Genomic DNA, 21,123 nt, shown 5'->3' with positions numbered 1-21,123 from the left:
TGCCGCGCACTCTTCCTCCGCCGCCCGCGCCCCCGGCCGGTGGCCCAGGCCCTGGGCCCGGGATCGCCCAGACCCAGTCGTGGTCTCCTTACCTCCTGGGAACACCCGCAGCCCCGAGGAGCTGCCGCGGCGCCCGCCCGCGCAGCGCGCACCTCCCGCCGCGCCCAATTCCACGCGCCACTCGGCTACTCGTTCACAGCGCTCTCACCGCCGCTGCGTCCTGCAGCTGCCCGATGGAGGCGTGTTGAGAAGGGGCAAGTGCCCAGACGGCACCGCCGGGAAGCCCGGAGCCAGCGGGGCCACCCGAGTGCCCCCCCCGGCGCGCCTGCCGCTTAATCTGAGGCAGGGCCGCTGGCCACTCCCTCCACCCTGTTCGGCCACCTCCCCATCGCACACCCCCCAGTTCCCCACCTCCGACTCGCCACCTCTTACCCCGACTCGCACCCCTTTGCCGCGCCGCGACTCCTGAACCTTGGGCGCATCACCTCCTGCACCCCTTACCCTGGCCCCGCGGCCACCTGCCCCGCAGGCGCGCAGCCTTTTCTCGCCTCCCGCGCGCGCTGCCCCGGGCTGAGGGACGTCGCCTGGAGAGTTGGAGGGGAGGGCGGGGGGACGAGGGCGGGACCTGAGCCACTTCTTCCCTCCCTGGAAGCCTCGGTGGGGAGGCTGAGCCCTACAAAACCCGCCCCGGGCGGGCTGGCCAGGCGAGCTTCACTGCCGGGCTCCCAAAGCGCGCCGCGCCGGGGACGCGGGGGCCCGAGAGCCTGCGGGTCCCTGGACCACGCCGTGGCTCTGAGCGGTCGCCCACCATGCGCCCGAGGACCGCGCCGAGACCACCGGCGCTGCTGTTGACGCTCTTGCTGGTGCTCCTGGTGGCGGCGCCCACGGAGGGCAAGGTGAGTACCCGGGGGAGGGGCGGGGGGCGCCGCTTCCCCTGGCAGCCTGCCCCGTCCGGGGGGAGCACTGGCCTTGAACCTCTGCTGGTAGGTGCGGTGACAGTGGGCTCCAGGCAGACCCCTGGTTGGAGCAAGCGAGGATGCCCCGGGACAGGTGGAATGCGCGGGATTGGAGGAAGAGGCGAGGGGGGAGAGGCTTGTTTCTGGTTCCCTAGAGATCAGGGGTGGGAGCTAGCCCTCCAGAGGGAGGGAGAGAGGGAAGCAGGTAGATAGATGGATGAATAGATGGATAGAAATGCAGGCAGATAGAGAGAGAGAGATGTGGGCGGATAGATAATCGCCAGGGATGAACGCTTAAGAGCACCGGATGTAGAGACACGCGAGGTCACCCTGGTGAATCAGAGCAGGCAGCATGGCCTGGCAGAGAGGACAGAGAGCTGGAGTTCCAGCCCTGCCACTTGGTAGATGTCATCTCACACCGAACTCTGACCCCTCCTGTTCCTCCTTATCAATACTTGCCCTCCGGGGTTCCATCAGTTTTGTTGAGAAAAGCAAATGCATCACTGAAAAGTTAGTACAGAACTCATGTTAGGATAAATCAAGCAATCTGTCTCCGTCATTTCTGTTCGAAATGTGAGAGATCCTGGATTCATTTAAATCCCCCTGCATATTTCTTGTTATCTGAGAAGATACATTTTTTTGTCCTCAAAACTGTTAGGACTCCTGGAGTAGACTTACTCGATTTTAACTGGTGTAAGTGCAATTTAACTTTTCAGCTGCTTTCTGTGACTTCTATTTTTGTAAGTTTTAAGAACTTAATTTGGGATGACAGTGCAGTATAAATTTCGTTTCCCAGGATGATCAGATTTTTTTTTTTTTTTTTACAAATTTCATGGTTAAGATTGTGATTGGAAATTAATCATCACATAAGTATGTGTTACATGAAAAGATTCTTCCAACCTACAGCCACAAGTAATCCAAGCATTTTCTTTTCAAATTAAACTTTATGACATTGCAGGTGAAGCTAAAACCCTGTTTATCATCTCCATACCTTCCCCCACCCCTGTCTAAAGAAGGGTGTCCACTCTCACCACTTTGGGTTTCTTTTCAGATATTTTTCTGTGCATGCGCATATGCATGTATAGACCCACAAACAATATGTCTTGTATGTATTTTTAACATAACTGGTACCATATACCTATGCTGTATATATACTTTTGCCTTCTACAGGTCTATCTACGCCAGTATTTAAGACAGATCTACCTCTTTTTCTTTTTGCATTGTTGCAGTTTACCACAGTGTGAATATGCCAAGTTTAACTGAGCCATTTCCCTATCAATGAACATTTAGGCTCTTTAGTGTTTTATACTCTAAAGGATATTGTAATCCATGTAATCTCTTCATGAAGTTGGTTCTAATAAAAATGTGCTTTACCTAGACTAAGGATGACCAACCCAGGTAGCTCAGTACTTCTGAACATGATGGATAGAATTCAATCTAAGTCAGTATAGAATGTCTGCCAGCATTAATCCAGAAACAAATACAAGTGAAAAAAAAATAGCTGAAGTATCTGTATGTGTGTATGAGAAGGGCTGGGTTTGCACATTCTTCTAGAGTCCAAAGAAGAGGGGAGATTAGGGACAGGTGGAGAAAGAGGGGAAATATTACTGAGTAAAAACCAGCCTGAAAAAAGATGCTCTGTGATCCTACCGCCTCTACTTATACCAATTTTCAATTATACTGTCATATTCCTTTACTGTTTTTTAGTAAGAAATTTTCTTAAAATAAGAAATTTTCTGTCTTACTTTTGGCCAAATCTTGGAGGCTAACTGCTGATGTTACAATGAATCCATTCGTATTATTTTTATCATGATTTGAAGTGAGCCTCTGTTAAAACTTTGCTGAGTTACACAGTGTCATTAGAAAGCATGAAATGTGCCCTCATCACATAGAAAAAAAAGAAATCACAGCAAATTAACTGATAACTGGTTTGCATGGTGCCAGCATGGCTCCCTCCCAAGGGTAACTCTGATGTTGGGCGAAGCTCTTGACCTCTCTGAGCCTCACTCTTTTTCATCTATAACATGAGGGAGTTTAAACCCTTTGTGAGGTCAGCAGGTGAGGTTTAACTGAGTGAGGCTTTGCGGGGAGTGGGGGCACTCTTTAGGGCCAACTAACTCTTGGCATTCTAGAATTTAGAATTAGCAATACCAGAATCCACCTTTTTCAGAAAAGAAGCTGGGAATCTAGTTTCCGTTAGAAATCTCTTAAATTCTAAATATTAGCAAAGAAATTAAAACTTTACAGAAGAAACAAACTGTAAGTTAAGAGCCAGGTATAGTCACTGGGCCATCCTATTTATCATCTTTGTGCTACGTAGTTACGGACATATTTTGCTCAAAATTCCTGTGATTTCATGTTAGCATTTCTCAAAACAAAGAAATAGCACTGTTCACCCTCTATTTGGAATTCAGGCAGGGTGGAACTGTCCACCCACACAATTTGTTCTGAAGAACCCTGAGTAAAATCCTGCTGCTGCATTGCTGAAGGCATCCAGTTCCAGGCCTGACTATTCAGTACATGCCCAGTTTTTATAGCTGTTCCCAGGCCCAACTCGAAACTGGGAGGCACTCTGCCACTGCCACCAGCGGCTGGTCTGGGAGAAGCACAGAGAAAGCGCCTTCTCTGATTATCTGGGGAAGGTGAGAGTCATGGTTTGAGATATCGTACTTTATCCTTCCTCTCTTTGCCTTAAAATTCCAGACAGGGCAGGAATATGGCCAGCAAATATCAGGAGCTGAATAACAGCTGTGTTTAGGGAGGGTGCTTCTCAACTGATTTGGTTTTTAAATCTAAAAACAAAAATTAAGTTGAATTAAGAAACATTTCAAACAAACGAAAAGTCATGTAACAAACTCCAGTTTATCCATCTCTGAGATTAAGCAAGTATTAAGTTTAGACCTGTTCGTTCTCACATCTCTCCCTTCAGGAAAAGAATAAGTAAATACAAAAAGCCCTACATTCATTTTTTGCCTCCTCTTCCACGCATGGTTTTATATTTATGCACCATGGATGCGTGTGTGTGTGTCAGTCACCATAAAAAATAAATGCTATTGTTGTATGGTCCTTCAAGTGTAATAAATGATTTCACATGATACATACCTATTGGAGCTTGTGTCAGTCAGCAGGATGTTTCTGGATTTCATCCACATTGAAACATAGAGATGTGATTTGTTTACATACATATAAATGTAATAGCTGCCACATATGTAATAGCTGCCACATAGTATCCAGTTACATAAATAAAATACAATTTATTTTTCCATCTGCCCAAACAGTAAGTTTGTTTCTTTGCTCTCATCTTACAGAATTGAAATTTACAGCTTTTGTATATGTACCATTGTGACAACCAGATGGTGAATTGCTAGGAGGAATTCAAAGAGGGTTATCAGAGAAAACATATTTTAAATTGTGTTAGGGATTGTCAAATCGACTCCAACAACTTGCCAGAATATCTGTCTTCCTATATCCTCAGCAAAACTTGATGTACTGAGATGTTAATGGATGTGAAATCGGATGTTGTTTTGACTAGTGAGTTTAGGAACCTTAGCATTTTTTGATTGACAGTCTATAATTCTCTCTGAGTGAATTGCATAAATAGGTCTTTGCCTATTTATCTTTTGTGACCTTTGTCTTTTTGTTACTAATTAATTAGAAGTTGTTTATATTTGGATGCTGAATTAATTCTGCTATTTAAATGTGCAGAAAATACTTCATTCCAGGTTTTGGCTTACCTTTTCATTTAGTTATTGGTGCCTTAACGTATAATTTTTCTTTTCACTATAATCTCAAACTTATCCATGTTTTCCTTGATTTCATTGATTTTGTGTTTTGCATCTTGTTGAGATCTTTTCCTTCCCCGAGATTATAAAAATGTTCTCCTATGTTAAAAAAATTATAGTTTAATTCTTTTGCATTTAAGACTCAATCTTTGAATTGTTTTCTATTTCTGGGATTATAATCTTATCTTTCTCCATATAGAAAAAGAATTGTCCCAATATTATTTATTAAAAAGTTCATCCTTTTCCTCACTGTTTTGCTATGTTACATCTGCAAACATGTGAACCAAGCACTCATTAATATTTGATCTGCTTGAATTCTTACATGAGTCTGTTAATTCAGGGCTTTAATTTCTCACAATGTTTTAGAGTTTTCTGGGTTTTTCTAATTTCCAAGTATTTGACATTCTTAGTGTTATTATAAATCATATATTCTTTTAAAAATTTATAGTCTAATTAATATAAATTTATTTAAAAAGTAGTTGAATTTTATATTTGGACTTTGATCGAGCAACTTTGAATAGTCCAAATGCATTTAAGGCTAAAAAGCTTCCCCTAAACACTGTTTCAGCTGCATCATACAAGTTTTGATAAAAACTACTTTAATATCATTAAGTTCAAAATCTTTTCCAATTTTTTCTTTGTCTTATGGGTTATTTAAATGTTTATTTCTTAATTTTGAAACATAGGAAAATTTTCTGGTTTTTTTATTGAATTGTGGTAGAGATGATATTCTGACTTCAATTTTTTCTGTATTTCTTGTCACTAGATCAAGATTTTTTATTGTGTTATTGAAATTGTGACATGTGTGCATACATGGGATTTTTTTTGTATATCCTGTATTTAACCTGAGATTATATATTTTCCATTATCTTGAACATTCTCAGATTTTTTTAATGTTTTTAATTAATTTATTTTTTTTACTTTTTGTTTTGTTTTTGGGTACAGTTGATTAATATTGTGATAGTTTCAGGTGAACGGCAAAGGAACTCAGCCGTACATACACATGTATCCGTTCTCCCCCCAAGCTCCCCTCTTATCCAGGCTGCCATCTAACACTGAGCAGAGTTCCCTGTGCTGCACAGTAGGTGCTTGTTGGGTATCCATTTCAATATAGCAGTGTGTGCATGTCCATTCCAAACGCCCGAAATGTTCCTTTCCCTTGGCAACTGTAAGTTCATTCTCTGAGTCTGTGAATCTCTTCTGTTCTGTAAGTTCATTTGTATCATATCTTTTTGGATTCCACATATAAGGGATGCCATACGATATTTCTCCTCTGTCAGACGTTTATTTTTTATATTTCTCATCCCCGCTCTCTACTCTTGGCATTTTCAGGAGCCAAGCTCAGCCTTCTCATTTTTCCTCCAGTTCTCCTGACTTCTTATGTTAGATATCTTTCCTGTGTGACTGAGCTTCTCCTGGCGCTTCCTCCCTGAGAGGCCAGTTTGGCCATGGGCTTCACACAGGCACGGCCTTATGTGCCTTGAGACTCCCCCATGGCTTCCTGTTGCACCCCAAAAGTGCAGGCCACTAACACCTGTAAGGCAAAGTTCTGACCAGTGGAAGGTGGGAACCATTGGATAAACTATTCTCTTTTCCCCACAGAAGAAGGGTCTTGAACTGCAGAGGTTCTCACAGACTCTCCAGGAGACCCCCTCATCAGTTGTACCAGACCAAATTGTAACATACTGAGCTTTTCTTTTTTTCTGGAAGAAAGATATTTATCATTTATAACAGATATTTATAATTTAAACCACATGATTGTATACACTACAAATGAAGGCTAGCTCAGGTCCTTTCCTAGTAACAAGCTTCCAGAAACCTCGACAATATCTTCAGTATAAACCTGTGCAGGTAGAATATTGATCAGAAAACCCTAAGCTGGATGTCACTTCTGGGTTTAAATGAAACCTGGATAATTCTCATCAGATCAGTCGCTCAGTTGTGTCCGACTCTTTGCGACCCCATGAATCACAGCACGCCAGGCCTCCCTATCCATCACCAACTCCCGGAGTTCACACAGACTCACGTCCATCGAGTCAGTGATGCCATCCAGCCATCTCATCCTCTGTCGTCCCCTTCTCCTCTTGCCCCCAATCCCTCCCAGCATCAGAGTCTTTTCCAATGAGTCAACTCTTCTCATGAGGTGGCCAAAGTACTGGAGTTTCAGCTTTAGCATCATTCCTTCCAAAGAAATCCCAGGGCTGATCTCCTTCAGAATGGACTGGTTGGATCTCCTTGCAGTCCAAGGGACTCTCAAGAGTCTTCTCCAACACCACAGTTCAAAAGCATCAATTCTTCGGCGCTCAGCCTTCTTCACAGTCCAACTCTCACATCCATACAGGACCACAGGAAAAACCATAGCCTTGACTAGACGGACCTTTGTTGGCAAAGTAATGTCTCTGCTTTTGAATATGCTATCTAGGTTGGTCATAACTTTCCTTCCAAGGAATAAGCGTCTTTTAATTTCATGGCTGCAGTCACCATCTGTAGTGATTTTGGAGCCCAGAAAAATAAAGTCTGACACTGTTTCCACTATTTCCCCATCTATTTCCCATGAAGTGGTAGGATCGGATGCCATGATCTTCGTTTTCTGAATGTTGAGCTTTAAGCCAACTTTTTCACTCTCCACTTTCACTTTCATCAAGAGGCTTTTGAGTTCCTCTTCACTTTCTGCCATAAGGGTGGTATCATCTGCATATCTGAGGTTATTGATATTCTCCCAGCAATCTTGATAGGCCCCAGTAAAACTACTAGGAAAACCTAAGGCTTCTTTATAATAACTTTTACTCACTTTCAGTTTTCACTTTTTTGCATTGGAGAAGGAAATGGCAACCCACTCCAGTGTTCTTGCCTGGAGAATCCCAGGGACGGGGGAGCCTGGGAATCCCATCTATGGGATCGCAGAGTCGGACACGATTGAAGCGACTCAGCAGCAGCAGCAAAGGAGAGTAAACCCAAGAAATCACAGTAGCTGCCTTTCTTATGGGCTTCCCAGGCGGTGCTAGTGGTCAAGAACTGCTTGCCAATGAGGAGGCATAAGAGATGCGGGTTTGATTCTTGGGTTGGAAAGATCCCCTGGAGGAGAGAACAGCAACCCACTGCAGTATTCTTGCCTGGAGAATTCCATGGACAGAGGAGCCCGGTGGGTCATGACCCACCTCAGTTCAAGTCCCTATACACAGTGACTGTGACCTTGAAAAAGGTGTCCCTGTTGCATTTCCATATCCCTCATCACCGAAAGTTGTCAACAACTTAAATGCTCAAGACAGTCTCTCTGGTGTCCATCAAGGGCTCAGTAACTGTTCACTCTCATTATTACTGTCATCACAATCATTACTATTGCTAACATACTGGACTTCTGTTTCCCAACCTGCTGTATCTAATGACGTGCTCCCATCCATCTTTCAATGTTTAATTCTCTCTGCTACTGTTTGTAATGTCCAGGAGATTTTCAATCTACTGTAATTTTCCATAATGAAAAAGAACTCGGAACTATTCAACAAGGGTTATAACCCCAAACCTATTAATTCCCAGTTTTTTAAAACTTTCTGCCTTAGTTTCCTCATCTTAAAATGAAAGTAAGAGATCTACCTCAGGATTGTATGAGGATTAAATGATTTAACACATACAACACACACTCTACCATGCCTGTCACATAGTAATCATCCAGTAAATGTGAAATGTGATTATTTTTATTCCCTAAATGTTACTTTAAATGACTATTCTTATTTCTAGATGTTCTTTTGGACTCTAAGTCTGTCTAGGGTTTTCTGATTTGTTGGGGTTATTTTTCGGTCTTTTTTGTAGGGATTTTTTCCTCCTTTTTATACCTTTAGTCATTTTGCACTTATTTGTATTATCTTTCTGATTCTTTTTGTATGATTTCAAGATTTGGTAGTGCATCTTATTTCTTCAGTCTGTTGACTGACTCTCACTCATGGGGAGACTCTAGAAATGAGAGATTTGGGGGAAATAAGCCTCCTCTGTCATCACAGCTTGCACCCTCACCCACTCATCACTCCCACACTGGAGCTGTCCTGCCTTGGGAGAAAAAAAAGAGCAGAGTAGTTCTAAGGCTCCCAGGGGGATTTTCCCCACTTAGACAGACTAATGCAATAACAGTAATGGTTTGGGGGGAGGGGGATGGGCACCCAAGCACGTTTCCATTCCTGTCCTCAAGGTCACCCTCCTCAAGACCTCTCCTACTGCCCACTTCCTCCAAACATGCTATTCTTACATTTTTTAAAGTGTTTTTAAAATTTATTTATTTTTAATTACAGGATAATTGCTTTACAATGTGTTGGTTTCTGCCATACATCAACATGAATCGGTCATAGATATACATATATGTATCCTTCTTGAACCTCCCCAGAGAAGGCACTGGCATCCCACTCCAGTACTCTTGCCTGGAAAATCCCATGGACTGAGGAGCCTGGTGGGCTGCAGTCCATGGAGTCGCTAAGAGTCGGACACGACTGAGCAACTTCACTTTCACTTTCCACTTTCATGCATTGGAGGAGGAAATGGCAACCCACTCCAGTATTCTTGCCTGGAGAATCCCAGGGATGGGGGAGCCTGGTGGGCTGCCGTCTACGGGGTCGCACAGAGTCGGAAATGACTGAAGTGACTTAGCAGCAGCAGCAGCTTGAACCTCCCTCCCACTTAACCACCCCCATCCCACCCATCTTCGTTGTCCCAGAGCACCAGGATGAGCTCCGGCCTAGACTTACATTTGATGACCAGGGCAAGGTCAAGGCCACACAGCAAAGCCACCAGCTTCGTCTCTCTGAACAGACTAAGGGTCTTGCTCCTTGAGTGTTTCTGTGGGGTTACAGTCCTTGGTTGGTATCCAAACATAGTCTAGGGAAATAGTCTGAATTAAATGCAATCTGTCATTGTATTTCCCTTATCACTGTTACCGTGTTACCCAGAACACAGTAATAACTGCCCAGTGTTACCTGTACCTAAGGTTAACTTTGTTAAATACTGCAATTGATTAAGACCCCCAAACCTATATGTGTTTGCGCCTGACAGCGGGGCTGTCTGGTCTACACACATCCTCTGGTCCTTCAGCCTTGTGCAGTTAACCACACACATGTTTGACCTTCAGTCAAAAAGCAGCCATCCATTGCTTCTCAGCCTTTTGGCTAAGATCTAGTGTAAAAAGCAGCCATCCACCAGTCATAGATTTTTCAAGATCAGTAAAAAAAAACTTTGTTCTACAAAGTTTATATCCAGCCTCAGCCTAAACTTTGTAATCATAACAGATTTTCACCATAGGTCATTTATTTCACCTCTGTTTTCAGTTTAAGAAAATAAGGAAACCAAAATTATATCAACTTAACAGGATAGACAAGTTCTATATTAGCTCTACTACCATGGCCTGGAGCTTAACCTCTCTGAGCTGTCTTCATCTCTAACAGTCTGATAAGAAAGCATCTTACTTCAAGTTCTACATCATCTCACAAGATCTAATCACTGGCTCTTGTCTTCTCTAAACACCCACCCATGCATGTTCTCATTTCTCCTGGGGTTCTTCCGGTAACCCTCAATTAAGACTTCTGGCTTCAAGTATGTTTTCTTATCCAAAATTGAATTAAATTATATCAGCTTTATATGTAATATAAGCTTTTTTCATTTTCATTGCTTTTGTAAGTTGGATAAATAAATGTCTATGTTCACGCCATCCTAGGAGTGGAGCCATAACTAGGAGTCATATATATATAATTTAAAAATTTCCAGTAGCTACATTAAAAAAGAAACAGATGAAATTTATTTTGATCTATTTTATTTATTCTAATATATCCATAACAATATCATCACAACATGTAATCACTATTATAAACATTGAGAGATATGTATCTTCTTTTTGTATTAAGTTTTCAAAATCTGCTGTTTTGCACTTCTAGAACCTTGCAGTTCAACTAACTAATTTCAGGTGTCTATAGCCATGTGTGGCCATCATTCTAGATAGCAGAAATCTAGGTAAATTACATCCAGATATGAGAAGGGGTTATAGTCCATAAGCATTTATCTCTGGATAGAACACATTTGCTTTGATTATTTGCCATAAGAAATAAACATGTGGCCAAATAATAAACATCAATTAAAGGCAGTAAATCAGCATGGGTTGTGTCTAAATACCCATGCAAATTTTTTCTCCAGAAAAGTAAGATAGTTGGCCTTGGCTACAATGTTTAAAACTATGCAGATTACCATTTGTACAAGTTTAATTATATTGCAATTATATTGCTCCATTATCAAAATATGAGTAAGTTATACACACAAAAATAATTGAAGACACATCACAGAAACAGCAAACACATGGCAAAAGAAATGGAGAAAATTATGAATGTATTGAAAACCAACATGTTATAGCTTACCTTTCATCTTAAACTATAGACTGTGTGCTCAGTCCTGTCTGACTCTTTGCAACCTCAATAAAATGTAGCCCACCAGGTTCCTCTGTCCATGAGATTATCAAGGCAAGAATACTGGAGTGGTTTGCCATTTCCTCCTCCAGGAGATCCTTCTGACCCAGGGACTGAACCCATGTCTCCTGCATTTGCATTGGCAGGCGAGTTCTTTACCACTGAGCTACCTGGGAAGGCAAACTATAGACTAAATTATCACTAAAGTTCAGCCAGGTAACAAGGTTACTGTTAGCCTGAAAACCCAAAAAGGTCTCTAGTTTTCTTACCTGAAAATGATGCTACTATCATTAGTGCTCAATACAGTACTTGATACAAAGTAGTACCTAGCTTTTATATTCTAGCCACAGTTATTTTATTATCTTTAATAAAAGCAGGAAAGAGAACAGGACAGAGACATGGGCACATGGCAAGGTGTTGGGGATAAATCAAACAGCCTGAATCCCTAACCATGATGGATTTGAGATTCTAGTGGAGCAGAAGAGAGAGACAGAAGCTCAGTAAACAACTGTGCACCTATGGATTTTGGTACCTGCTGGAAGAGAATGGGATGTGGTGATGGAGAAGAAGTTCTATCTTGGCCCACCTTTCTTAGAAAGCAGCATACAGGATAAGGCCTAAGAAACCAGCACGGAGATAGCCTTGGGAAGAACTGAGAAATATGGTCCAGGACTTCTAGACCGTGGAGGGAGGCAAGACACTTTCAGTCTTTTGGCTCCTGAGTTGTCAAAGCATAAAACTAAGACCAACAGAACTTTTTTTTAAAAGGAAGGAGGGAAGAAAAGAGCTGAGTTTATTTACTCACCACCAAGGGAACACATGGCCCTGAAGGAATATGCTGAGTGTTTTGTTAGAAGTGGAAGGAAGGATGGGGAACAGGGAGGCAGGGGACCCCAGAGAAGGATGACTCATGGTGGTCCTGCTAATAAGGATGGAAAGCTGCTCACTAAACAGGGTAGGATAAGTCCACAGACCTGTATGTAGCTGATTGTGGTATGATTTTAAGGTCTGCACTTAACAAATAAGTATTTTAACAAAAAAAGGTATGATGCTGTGTTTATGTTATTCACAAGATAGTTGTCACATTAGTAATGGATGAGTAACAAATTCACAGCACAGCTTGGTAATGGGCCCACATATAAAGTGGTGTGATGAAAACCTTCTTTTGCTAACTGTCTCTTCTCAGCCTCAAAGGAATGGGTCTGGGTTTGCCCCATGTGGCTATGAAGAGGTGAAGCTGAGCCAAAGAGATCTTGTCCCAGGTGATGTAGGCCCAGGCCAGGGAAGGCTCTAAACCGGGGAAGGATGAAATCCACTTAAGGACTGGAGACCTCCTCACTCCAAACTCAGTAGCACCAAGCTCTCTTGGGTGCAGGCCTGGGAGACAGAATGTCATGTCAGGCTCCACTCAGGCCTCCCCAGCTGGATTCTGCAGTTAATGTATTTAGAGGATTCCTGGGTATATTATTGTCCGAGAACTGCATTGGCTTGATAAGGACACTGGAGGGTCCTTCAAACAGTGATTGGCCCTGGAGTATTTCAGAAGGACAGTAACATGATCCCAATTTTAAAGATCCATGTGGCTGATCCCCAGGGAAGGTTGACTGCTCTCTCCCTGGGAACCCAGCCTATGTGAAGAAGTAACCACGCAGGAATCAAGTCTTGCTGGTGCTTTCTCTTTGGATTCTGATGTCTTGGAAATCAGAAAGAAAGGAAGGGAAGAGAACCAGTCTAGACCAGTAGAGCAGGTGTGCAGTCTGTCTTAATTGATTCAGTGAGGTTAATTTGATAATTATTTATGTACAAACAGAGGAAGGTTAAAAATCCAGTTCATGAAAAAAAAAATCTAGTCCATGGTGTACTGCTCTGTACACACAAGATCAGACTATCAAAAAATATTTCCTTTGAAGGAAGTCCATAAAAGATGGGCTATATGTACACGTATAGCTGATTCACTTTGCTGCATAGTAGATTCTAACACAGCATTGTAAAGGAACTATACTCCGATAAAAAAATTTTTAACAAGATACAACAAACTTTAAAAGAAAAACATCTCCATATATCTTGATAGGGTATTATATATGTATGTGTGTATACATGTAAATATACACACAAATATATTTAAAGAATATTTTATAGTCTCAGAATTTTGATGTTGATTGTTATAGAAAGATAATGGCCTCCAAAAGTATAATTTTCAGAACTATTTAAAAATGTAACCATATAAGAATCTTTTCTTTTTCTGACAGTAGTTTTTGGGTAAGTTAGGAATTTTCCATTTTTAATCTTTAAGACTGATGTTTGTTAATTAGATTGTCTCTCCGAATTGAATTCTTAGAGAAGTGATCCCAATGTTTAAAAATAAGTTCAAGTGTATTTAGAAACCTTGGGAGGTTTGTCATTATGTAGACAAAACAGTCAGGTCATTGGATTTATTTTCCCACCGAGATATTTTGTTGTTGTATGAACTTTTCAAACAAAGGTTCAACAAGTGGAAAGCTGAGAAATTTACAATATTATCCTTTTGAGTCAAATGACGAAGTATGTCTGAGCAGAAGCAACAAGGCTAATATTCACTTCATTGCTTAACCAGATGATAGGATAATTTTATGCTGTTTATTTATGTATGAAATTGGGAAGACTGAAGAGTTTACATGCTGGTTTTAAAAATAAAAGTTTGTATGTGTTGTACAAACTTTGTAAAATGTTTAAAAGTACAAAATGAATTATAAACATAAAAATTATCCATGATGATATTACCCATAGACAATTGCTGTTAACTTCTGGTCAGTTTCCTTCCCGACTTTTATTCTGCTTTTTTTCCACCTAAGAATAGACTGAAAAAAATTTTCTGAGTCATTAATTTTTCCAAATATTATTTTTAAATATCTACAGAATGCTTCATTAGAGGTGGTACTATAACTTATTTAACTAATGCCCTTCTACTGAATATTTTGGTTATTTCCAATTGTTTAGAAATACTACTACAGTGGAACTCCTTGAAGATAAACATTCATTAAAATTACACTTTAAATGATTTTGTGTGTATATACTTTCTTATTAGATGTCTGACTTTGTGCTTTTCTGAGAGCTAGATGGCAAGGTGATATCATTCCTGATTTACAGGTGAGGATCTGATCCAAGAGTGTTCACCAAGTTAGTGGAGGGAGTGGATTTAGAACTGGGAGTTAGGGCTCTTCAATAGGGCTCTTTCCTACCAGAAACATCACAGATAATGGAAAGAGTATCAGATGCCACTTCATCCATTATTTAGATAACTAAATACTGTTTGAGATAAAATTGATTTTTAAATGCTTCAGTTAGAACTGATTCAAATGTTTTCTTTTTAATAGCTGAGTAATACTCCATTGTGTATATGTACCGAGGTGGATGAAACTGGAGCCTATTATACAGAGTGAAGTAAGCCAGAAGGTAGAAAGAATTTAACTAATTTCCATGTCGCTTCCCCTTCTGGACTCCTTGAGGACAGACATTATGTCTTACCTATCTTTGGATTCCAGCTCTTGACATCATATTTGGTGTTACTGATCCTCAATGAATGTTTGTAGAATTGAATGTATATTTTATTAAACACTAAAACAAAAAGGTCAATAAAGAATTAACAGGCTGACTCATGCTCATGTATGGTGGAAACCAGCACAATATTGTAAAGCAATTATCCTCCAATTAAAAATAAATAAAAAAATAAAACAAGCCTGCCTATTTGAAAAAAAAGAATGAACATACCTTTTAATCCTTTGGCATAAGAATAAAAATAAAACACTATTTTTCAGATGAAATATTTTTAAAGATTATACTCCATTTATAGATATTATAACATATTAGCTGTATTCCCTTACAATATATCCTTGTGGCTTATTTATTTTATTTTATATATAGTAGTTTGTACGTCTCAATCTCCTCCCCCTAACATGCCCTTCTCTCCTGCCCTCTCCACACTGGTACCACTAATTCATTCTCTATATCTGTGAATCTGTTTATTTTTAATTATATTCACTCTTTGTTTTATTTTTTAGATTCCAGACATAAGTCATAGCATACAGTATTTTATCTTTCTCTGTCTGACTTATTTCACGAAGCATAATACCCTCCAGGCCCATCCATATTGTTGCTGCAAATGGCAAAATTTCATTCTTTTTTATGACTGAGTAGTATTCCATGGGGGCTTCCCCGGTGGCTCAGGGGTAAAAAATCTATCTACAATGCAGATTTGATCCATGGATGGGGATGATCCCCTGGAAGAGGGCATGGTAACCCACCAGGTTGCAAAGAGTCAGACATAACTGAAGTGACTTAGTGCACACACACACACACACACATGCGTGCACTATTCCATTGTGTATATATCACATCTTCTTCATTCATCCCTTGATGGACATTTAGATTTTTTCCATATCTTGGTTGCTGTAAATAATGCTGCTGTGAACATTGGGATGCATATATCTTTTCAAATTAATGTTTTTATTTTCTTCAGCTATATACCCAGGAGTGAAATTACTGAGTCTTAGGGTGGATCTACCAGGCTTCTCAGGTGACACGAGTGGTAAATAACGTGCCTGCCAATGCAGGAGACGTAAGAGACTTGGGTTCAATCCCTGGGCTGGGAAGACCCCCTGGAGGTTGGCTGCCCACTCTAGTATTCTTGCCCGGTGAATCCCATGGACAGAGGAGCCTGGCAGGCTACAGTCCGTAGGGTTTCAGAGTCAGACACAACTGAAGCGCCTTAGCATGGATGCACACATGGTAGTTCTATCAATATTTTTTAGTTTTTTGAGGAGCCGCCATACTATTTTCCATAGTGGCTACTCCAATTTACATCCCACCAACAGTGTACAAGAGTTCCCTTTTCTCTACATCCCTACCAACATTTGCTATTTGTGGTTCAAATGAAATATTGAGTGCTTCATTCATCAATTCAGCTAATCAGAATTAGATAATGCAAAGATGCAACCAGCATGGCCCGTCCTCCATTTATGGAATATGCCACCAACTGCAGGGTTTTGATAAGTATGCAGACAATAGCAATGAAATTATACATACTGTCACCGGGCAAATATGCAAAAGTGAAATCAGAGCGGAACTGAGAAAGAAGAGAGAGTCGTAAATGTACGGAACATTGAACGTGTAGGCTGTGTATTAACCAAATATGTGATGGCAGTGGAGCCAGAAAGTAGTAAGATTTCAGTGACTTAAAAACATAGCTTATCCTCAAAGTAGAGTACCAAAAAAAGAGGTGGAATGAGTATAGTTATATAACCACGTGGAGTTACCAGGTGGTATTTTCACCTTCTTCAGCCTCTGCCTCAGCTGGAGCTCTTCAGCGTTTGGCAGCAATGTCCTCAAGGTTTATACACATGGACTGGATTCTCCTTCATTTGCTCTCTTAGGCAAAAGCAGATTCCACAGTCCCTTCCAAAAAGTGATAAAAACTTAAGAACAATACTGTATCTGAAGTCTCATGAGATAAGATTCCTGCTGATTGGAGGCCAGACCATGTGCCCCTGAAGATGCCAGCACTCTCTGATTGCCGCAGATAAGGCTGGAAAAAGCCAAGGGGTTGATTTATCCAGTACCGCATGGGCCTGGGGCTATGCCCACAGCACTAGTCAGAGTGCCTGCTCACTGAGACCTGCTCAGACCTCTTGGAGATGAAGCATTCAGAGTGCATGTGACCAGAACAAGCAGCATCTCCAGACCCTAGGAGGGCAGTCTTGCAGGCAAGGACATCTGAGGCTCCCTGCCAGCCGAGAGAGGCCACGCTGAGCCGCAGTCAGAGCCCTGCACTCTGCCAGCACTGTTGTGACAGTCCGGGGCAAGTCACTTGGATTCTAAGATTCTTCATTTCCTCAATCATAAAAATGTGGTCATAAAACCTCTCTCTCGTATTTCCAGAAATAATACAGTTGAACACATTTTGCACACAGTTATCTTGCTACAAATGCCAAATAGTATTGAGACAGGAATGAGTTTCAATATCAAGAAAGCTGTAGTCCAAATACATTTCTTATACTCGTTTAATTCTCCTATTATTTTGTGACCTAGTATCTACTTCCTGGAATGTATTAAGGAGTGCCTTGTTTTCAAAACTATTATTCAGTGCATTCTTTGCTGCTGGTATTTTCTAATAACATAGTTTGGATACCTCAGCAGAAATGGCATCCTCCCGTAGCACTGTCCCCATCAAAAAATGAACAGTTTATTGACTTTATACTATCCCATGCAAATACTGATGCTAAAACTCAGCCAGTGATTTCATGGCTTTGATGGTGACTTTCCAAACACCGCAACTAAAGTACCTGTTAAGTCTAGAGATAGTCCTGGATAACATTTAATACTAATAATCTGTTCTTTCTAATCTTTAAGATATAGGCTCTTTGGCCTGTATTTAAAAGACAAGCCATGTAGCCAGCTTTGGCACACTCCCTCCCTCAAATTCTGTTAATATGTAATCCGCTACAACTGCGTAGAAAGTGTAAATTCATTTTGTGCCCATTCACAGATCATCTGAGGTGCAATGCATTGAGCTAAGGAAACTCTTGGAGTGCCTTCCAACAGAGGATTGATCCTTGAGGAGTTTCATGCTGAAGTTGCTAGAACTCATTATCAGACCTGGCAAAATATTTTTTCTGTGTTGATTCTTTTCCCCTAACAATAAAAGTAATATATGCCTATTTGTGAACATTTGAGATATATAAATATAAAGATAAAGCAAAAAAAAAAAAAAAGTACTCCTAGTATAAGAACCTAGGGGCAGCCAGTGTTAATAATTTGGTATATTTATATAAAAATAAGGCCATACATCATATGCATTTTGTATCCCACTTTTTTGATGTTGCATCACATTGTTAATATTTTCTCAGATCATTAACCATCTTTAAAAGTGAATGCATACATTTCATGGTGTTTGTTGTCATTTTTTTTCAGTCGCTAAGTTGTGTCCAACCCTTTGTGACTCCATAGACTGCACCATGCCAGGCTCCCCTGTCATCGTGTTTATATACCATAATTTAACCTAAAATTTTGATATTATAAACAAAACTATGAAGAATTCTTGCCTGCTTATAATTTTTTATAATAAGCTCACAGAATTATTTCGATCAATTGGCATGCTCTTTTCTTTCTTTCTACCACAAGTTCTACTCATCCAGTAATAGACATAATTTAAGTACTAAGCAAGAAGAAAACACAATTATGCCAAATCTTATTATGTAAATATAACTAGAGCTAGCATTTTGATATAAATTCTATTTTATTTTTTAACTTAAACCAAAATATGACTTGGTATATGATATAGGCAGAAGATATAAATTTTTAAAATTTCTCCAAAGTAGCAAATTTTCCCATCATATCTGCAGTGATCTACCCATCCCCCATCAATTTCTAGTGACCTCAGTTCTGCCCCTAAAGTGGATATGTTGAATACAGTCAAGATTTTCTTAGAACTAAGATCTGAGGATGCTGCTGCTGCTGCTAAGTCACCTCAGTCATGTCCGACTCTGTACAACCCCATAGACGGCAGCCCACCAGGCTCCCCCGTCCCTGGGAGTCTCCAGGCAAGAACACTGGAGTGGGTTGCCAGTTCCTTCTCCAATGCATGAAAGTGAAAAGTGAAAAGTTGAAGTGAAGTCGCTCAGTCATATTCGACTCTTAGCAACCCCATGGACTGCAGCCTACCAGGCTCCTCCGTCCATAGGATTTTCCAGGCAAGAGTACTGGAGTGGGGTGCCATTGCCTTCTCCAGGTCTGAGGATGAGATACACAACAAATTAAATATGGTGTTTAGCAGTTATTCCCCTTGTTAAAGGCCTGGAGTTAGCCTAGTGTTAGATAGACTTAAAAATTCTCTCCTCAGCCACTCCACCATTTCTTAGAGCCCTGCACCCTTGTCTTCAGCTGTAAATCTAGAATGAGGTTGACTCAAAGATCTGCATTATCCCTTACCATAGAACATCCCATTGGTTTTAGATCATTCCAAGCATTTGGACAGAAGGTGCTGTTTCCCAATGTGCCTTGATTTCAATCAGTGAATTTTTTTCCCTCTCAATTGCACTCTACCTACCCTATCTCCTCATGCTTCTCTCATGCATTTGTATGAGCTCCCAGCAGGTGACATTTGAGCTTACAATCTACTGCATTTTTTAAAATTATTTTTATTTTAGGTTTCCTGAAGGCCAATCTGGCTAAAACCATGCATCTAAATTAGAACTAAATTGATTTCCTTATGTCAAATTGAGCAGTAACTTGATAAGCATTCTAGTGCATTATAAACACAAGAGTAAATTATATAGTGACTGTATTATAATCTCATATGCAAATAATAATGTACATAAAAACAGGATTGATATAATGAAAAGGCCCAAAAAACTCACAATTTTGTAAAGGAGGAAAATGTTGGAAATTCTGACCTGCACCTACTGAAACACAGGATCAGACAGACCCCTCTTGAATCATCACACAAAGGATTCAAGAACTTTTCTTTAAACAAGTTAACACAAATGCCTTGGAAAGGAACAGAGATCATTCTGTTATTTTTGAGATTGCACCCAAGTACTTTGTTTTGGGCTCTTTTATTGACTATGAGGGCTACTCCATTTCTTCTAAGGGATTCCTGCCTACAGTAGTAGATATAATGGTCATCTGAATTAAATTCACCCATTCCAGTCCAATTTAGGTCACTGATTCCTAAAATGTCGATGTTCACTCTTGCCATCTCTTATTTGACCATGTCTAATTTCAGCCTTGGGATTTCTTTGGAAGGAATGATGCTAAAACTGAAACTCCAGTACTTTGGCCACCTCATGCGAAGAGTTGCCTCATTGGAAAAGACTCTGATGCTGGGAGGGATTGGGGGCAGGAGGAGAAGGGGATGACAGAGGATGAGATGGCTGGATGACATCGCTGACTTGATGGACGTGAGTCTCAGTGAACTCCAGGAGTTGGTGATGGACAGGGAGGCCTGGCGTGCTGTGATTCATGGGGTCGCAAAGAGTTGGACACGACTGAGCGACTGAACTGACCTGAATTTACCCTGATTCATGGACCTAATATCCCAGGTCCCTATGCAATATTGCTCTTTACAATATTGCCAAACATTCATTGGATCAAATTGCCAACATCTGTTGGATCATTGAAAAAGCAAGAGAGTTCCAGAGAAACATCTACTTCTGCTTTATTGACTATACCAAAGCCTTTGACTGTGTGGATCAAAACAAACTGGAAAATTCTTCAAGAGATGGGAATACAAGACCACCTTACCCACCTCCTGAGAAATCTGTATGCAGGTCAAGAAACAACAGTTAGAACCGAACATGGAACAACAGACTGGTTCCAAATTGGGAAAGGAGTACGTCAAGACTGTGTCACCCTGCTTATTAACTTATATGCAGAGTACATCATGCGAAATGCTGGGCTCGATGAAGCACAAGCTGGAATCAAGATTGCCGGGAGAAATATCAATAACCTCAGATATGCAGATGACACCACCCTTATGGCAGAAAGTGAAAAGGAACTAAAGGGCCTTTTAATGAAAATAAAAGAGGAGAGTGAAAAAGCTGGCTTAAAACTCAACGTTCAGAAAACTAAGATCATGGCTTCCAGTGCCATCACTCCATGGCAAATAGATGGAGAAACAATGGAAACAGTGACAGATTTTATTTTCTTGGTCTCCAAAATCACTGGAGATGCTGACTGCAGCCATGAAATTAAAAGACGCTTGCTCCTTGGAAGAAAAGTTTTGACCAACCTAGACAACATATTAAAAAGCAGAGACATTACTTTGCTGACAAAGGTCCATCTAGTCAAAGCTGTGGTTTTTCCAGTAGTCATTTATGGATGTGAGAGTTGGACCATAAAGAAAGCTGAGCACTGAAGAATTGATGCTTTTGACCTGTGGTGTTGGAGAAGACTCTTGAGAGTCCCTTGGATTGCAAGGAG

General features: G+C 40.8%; 2 protein-coding genes across 2 annotated transcripts in view; one reads left to right on the top strand and one right to left on the bottom strand.

Moving 5' to 3' along the window:
• The window catches only part of COL4A4 (collagen, type IV, alpha 4), a 150,975-nt gene extending 150,371 nt beyond the window's left edge, over window positions 1-604 (bottom strand). Inside the window, exon 1 of the mRNA XM_010837105.1 lies at window positions 433-604. The gene's annotated coding sequence lies outside the window, so the exon portion shown is untranslated. The remainder of the gene's footprint in view (window positions 1-432) is intronic.
• Window positions 605-690: 86 nt separating this feature from the next.
• COL4A3 (collagen, type IV, alpha 3 (Goodpasture antigen)) overlaps window positions 691-21,123 on the top strand; it is a 161,406-nt gene continuing 140,973 nt past the window's right edge. Inside the window, exon 1 of the mRNA XM_010837048.1 lies at window positions 691-896. Coding sequence (XP_010835350.1) covers window positions 810-896 — 87 coding nt within the window. The 5' untranslated portion in view covers window positions 691-809. The remainder of the gene's footprint in view (window positions 897-21,123) is intronic.

Source organism: Bison bison, unplaced genomic scaffold (genome assembly GCF_000754665.1).
Source record: "Bison bison bison isolate TAMUID 2011002044 unplaced genomic scaffold, Bison_UMD1.0 scf7180017864068, whole genome shotgun sequence".
NCBI lineage: Eukaryota > Metazoa > Chordata > Mammalia > Artiodactyla > Bovidae > Bison > Bison bison.
The sequence above is the reverse complement of the archived record's forward strand: the minus strand, read 5'-3'. Positions and strand labels throughout refer to the sequence as shown.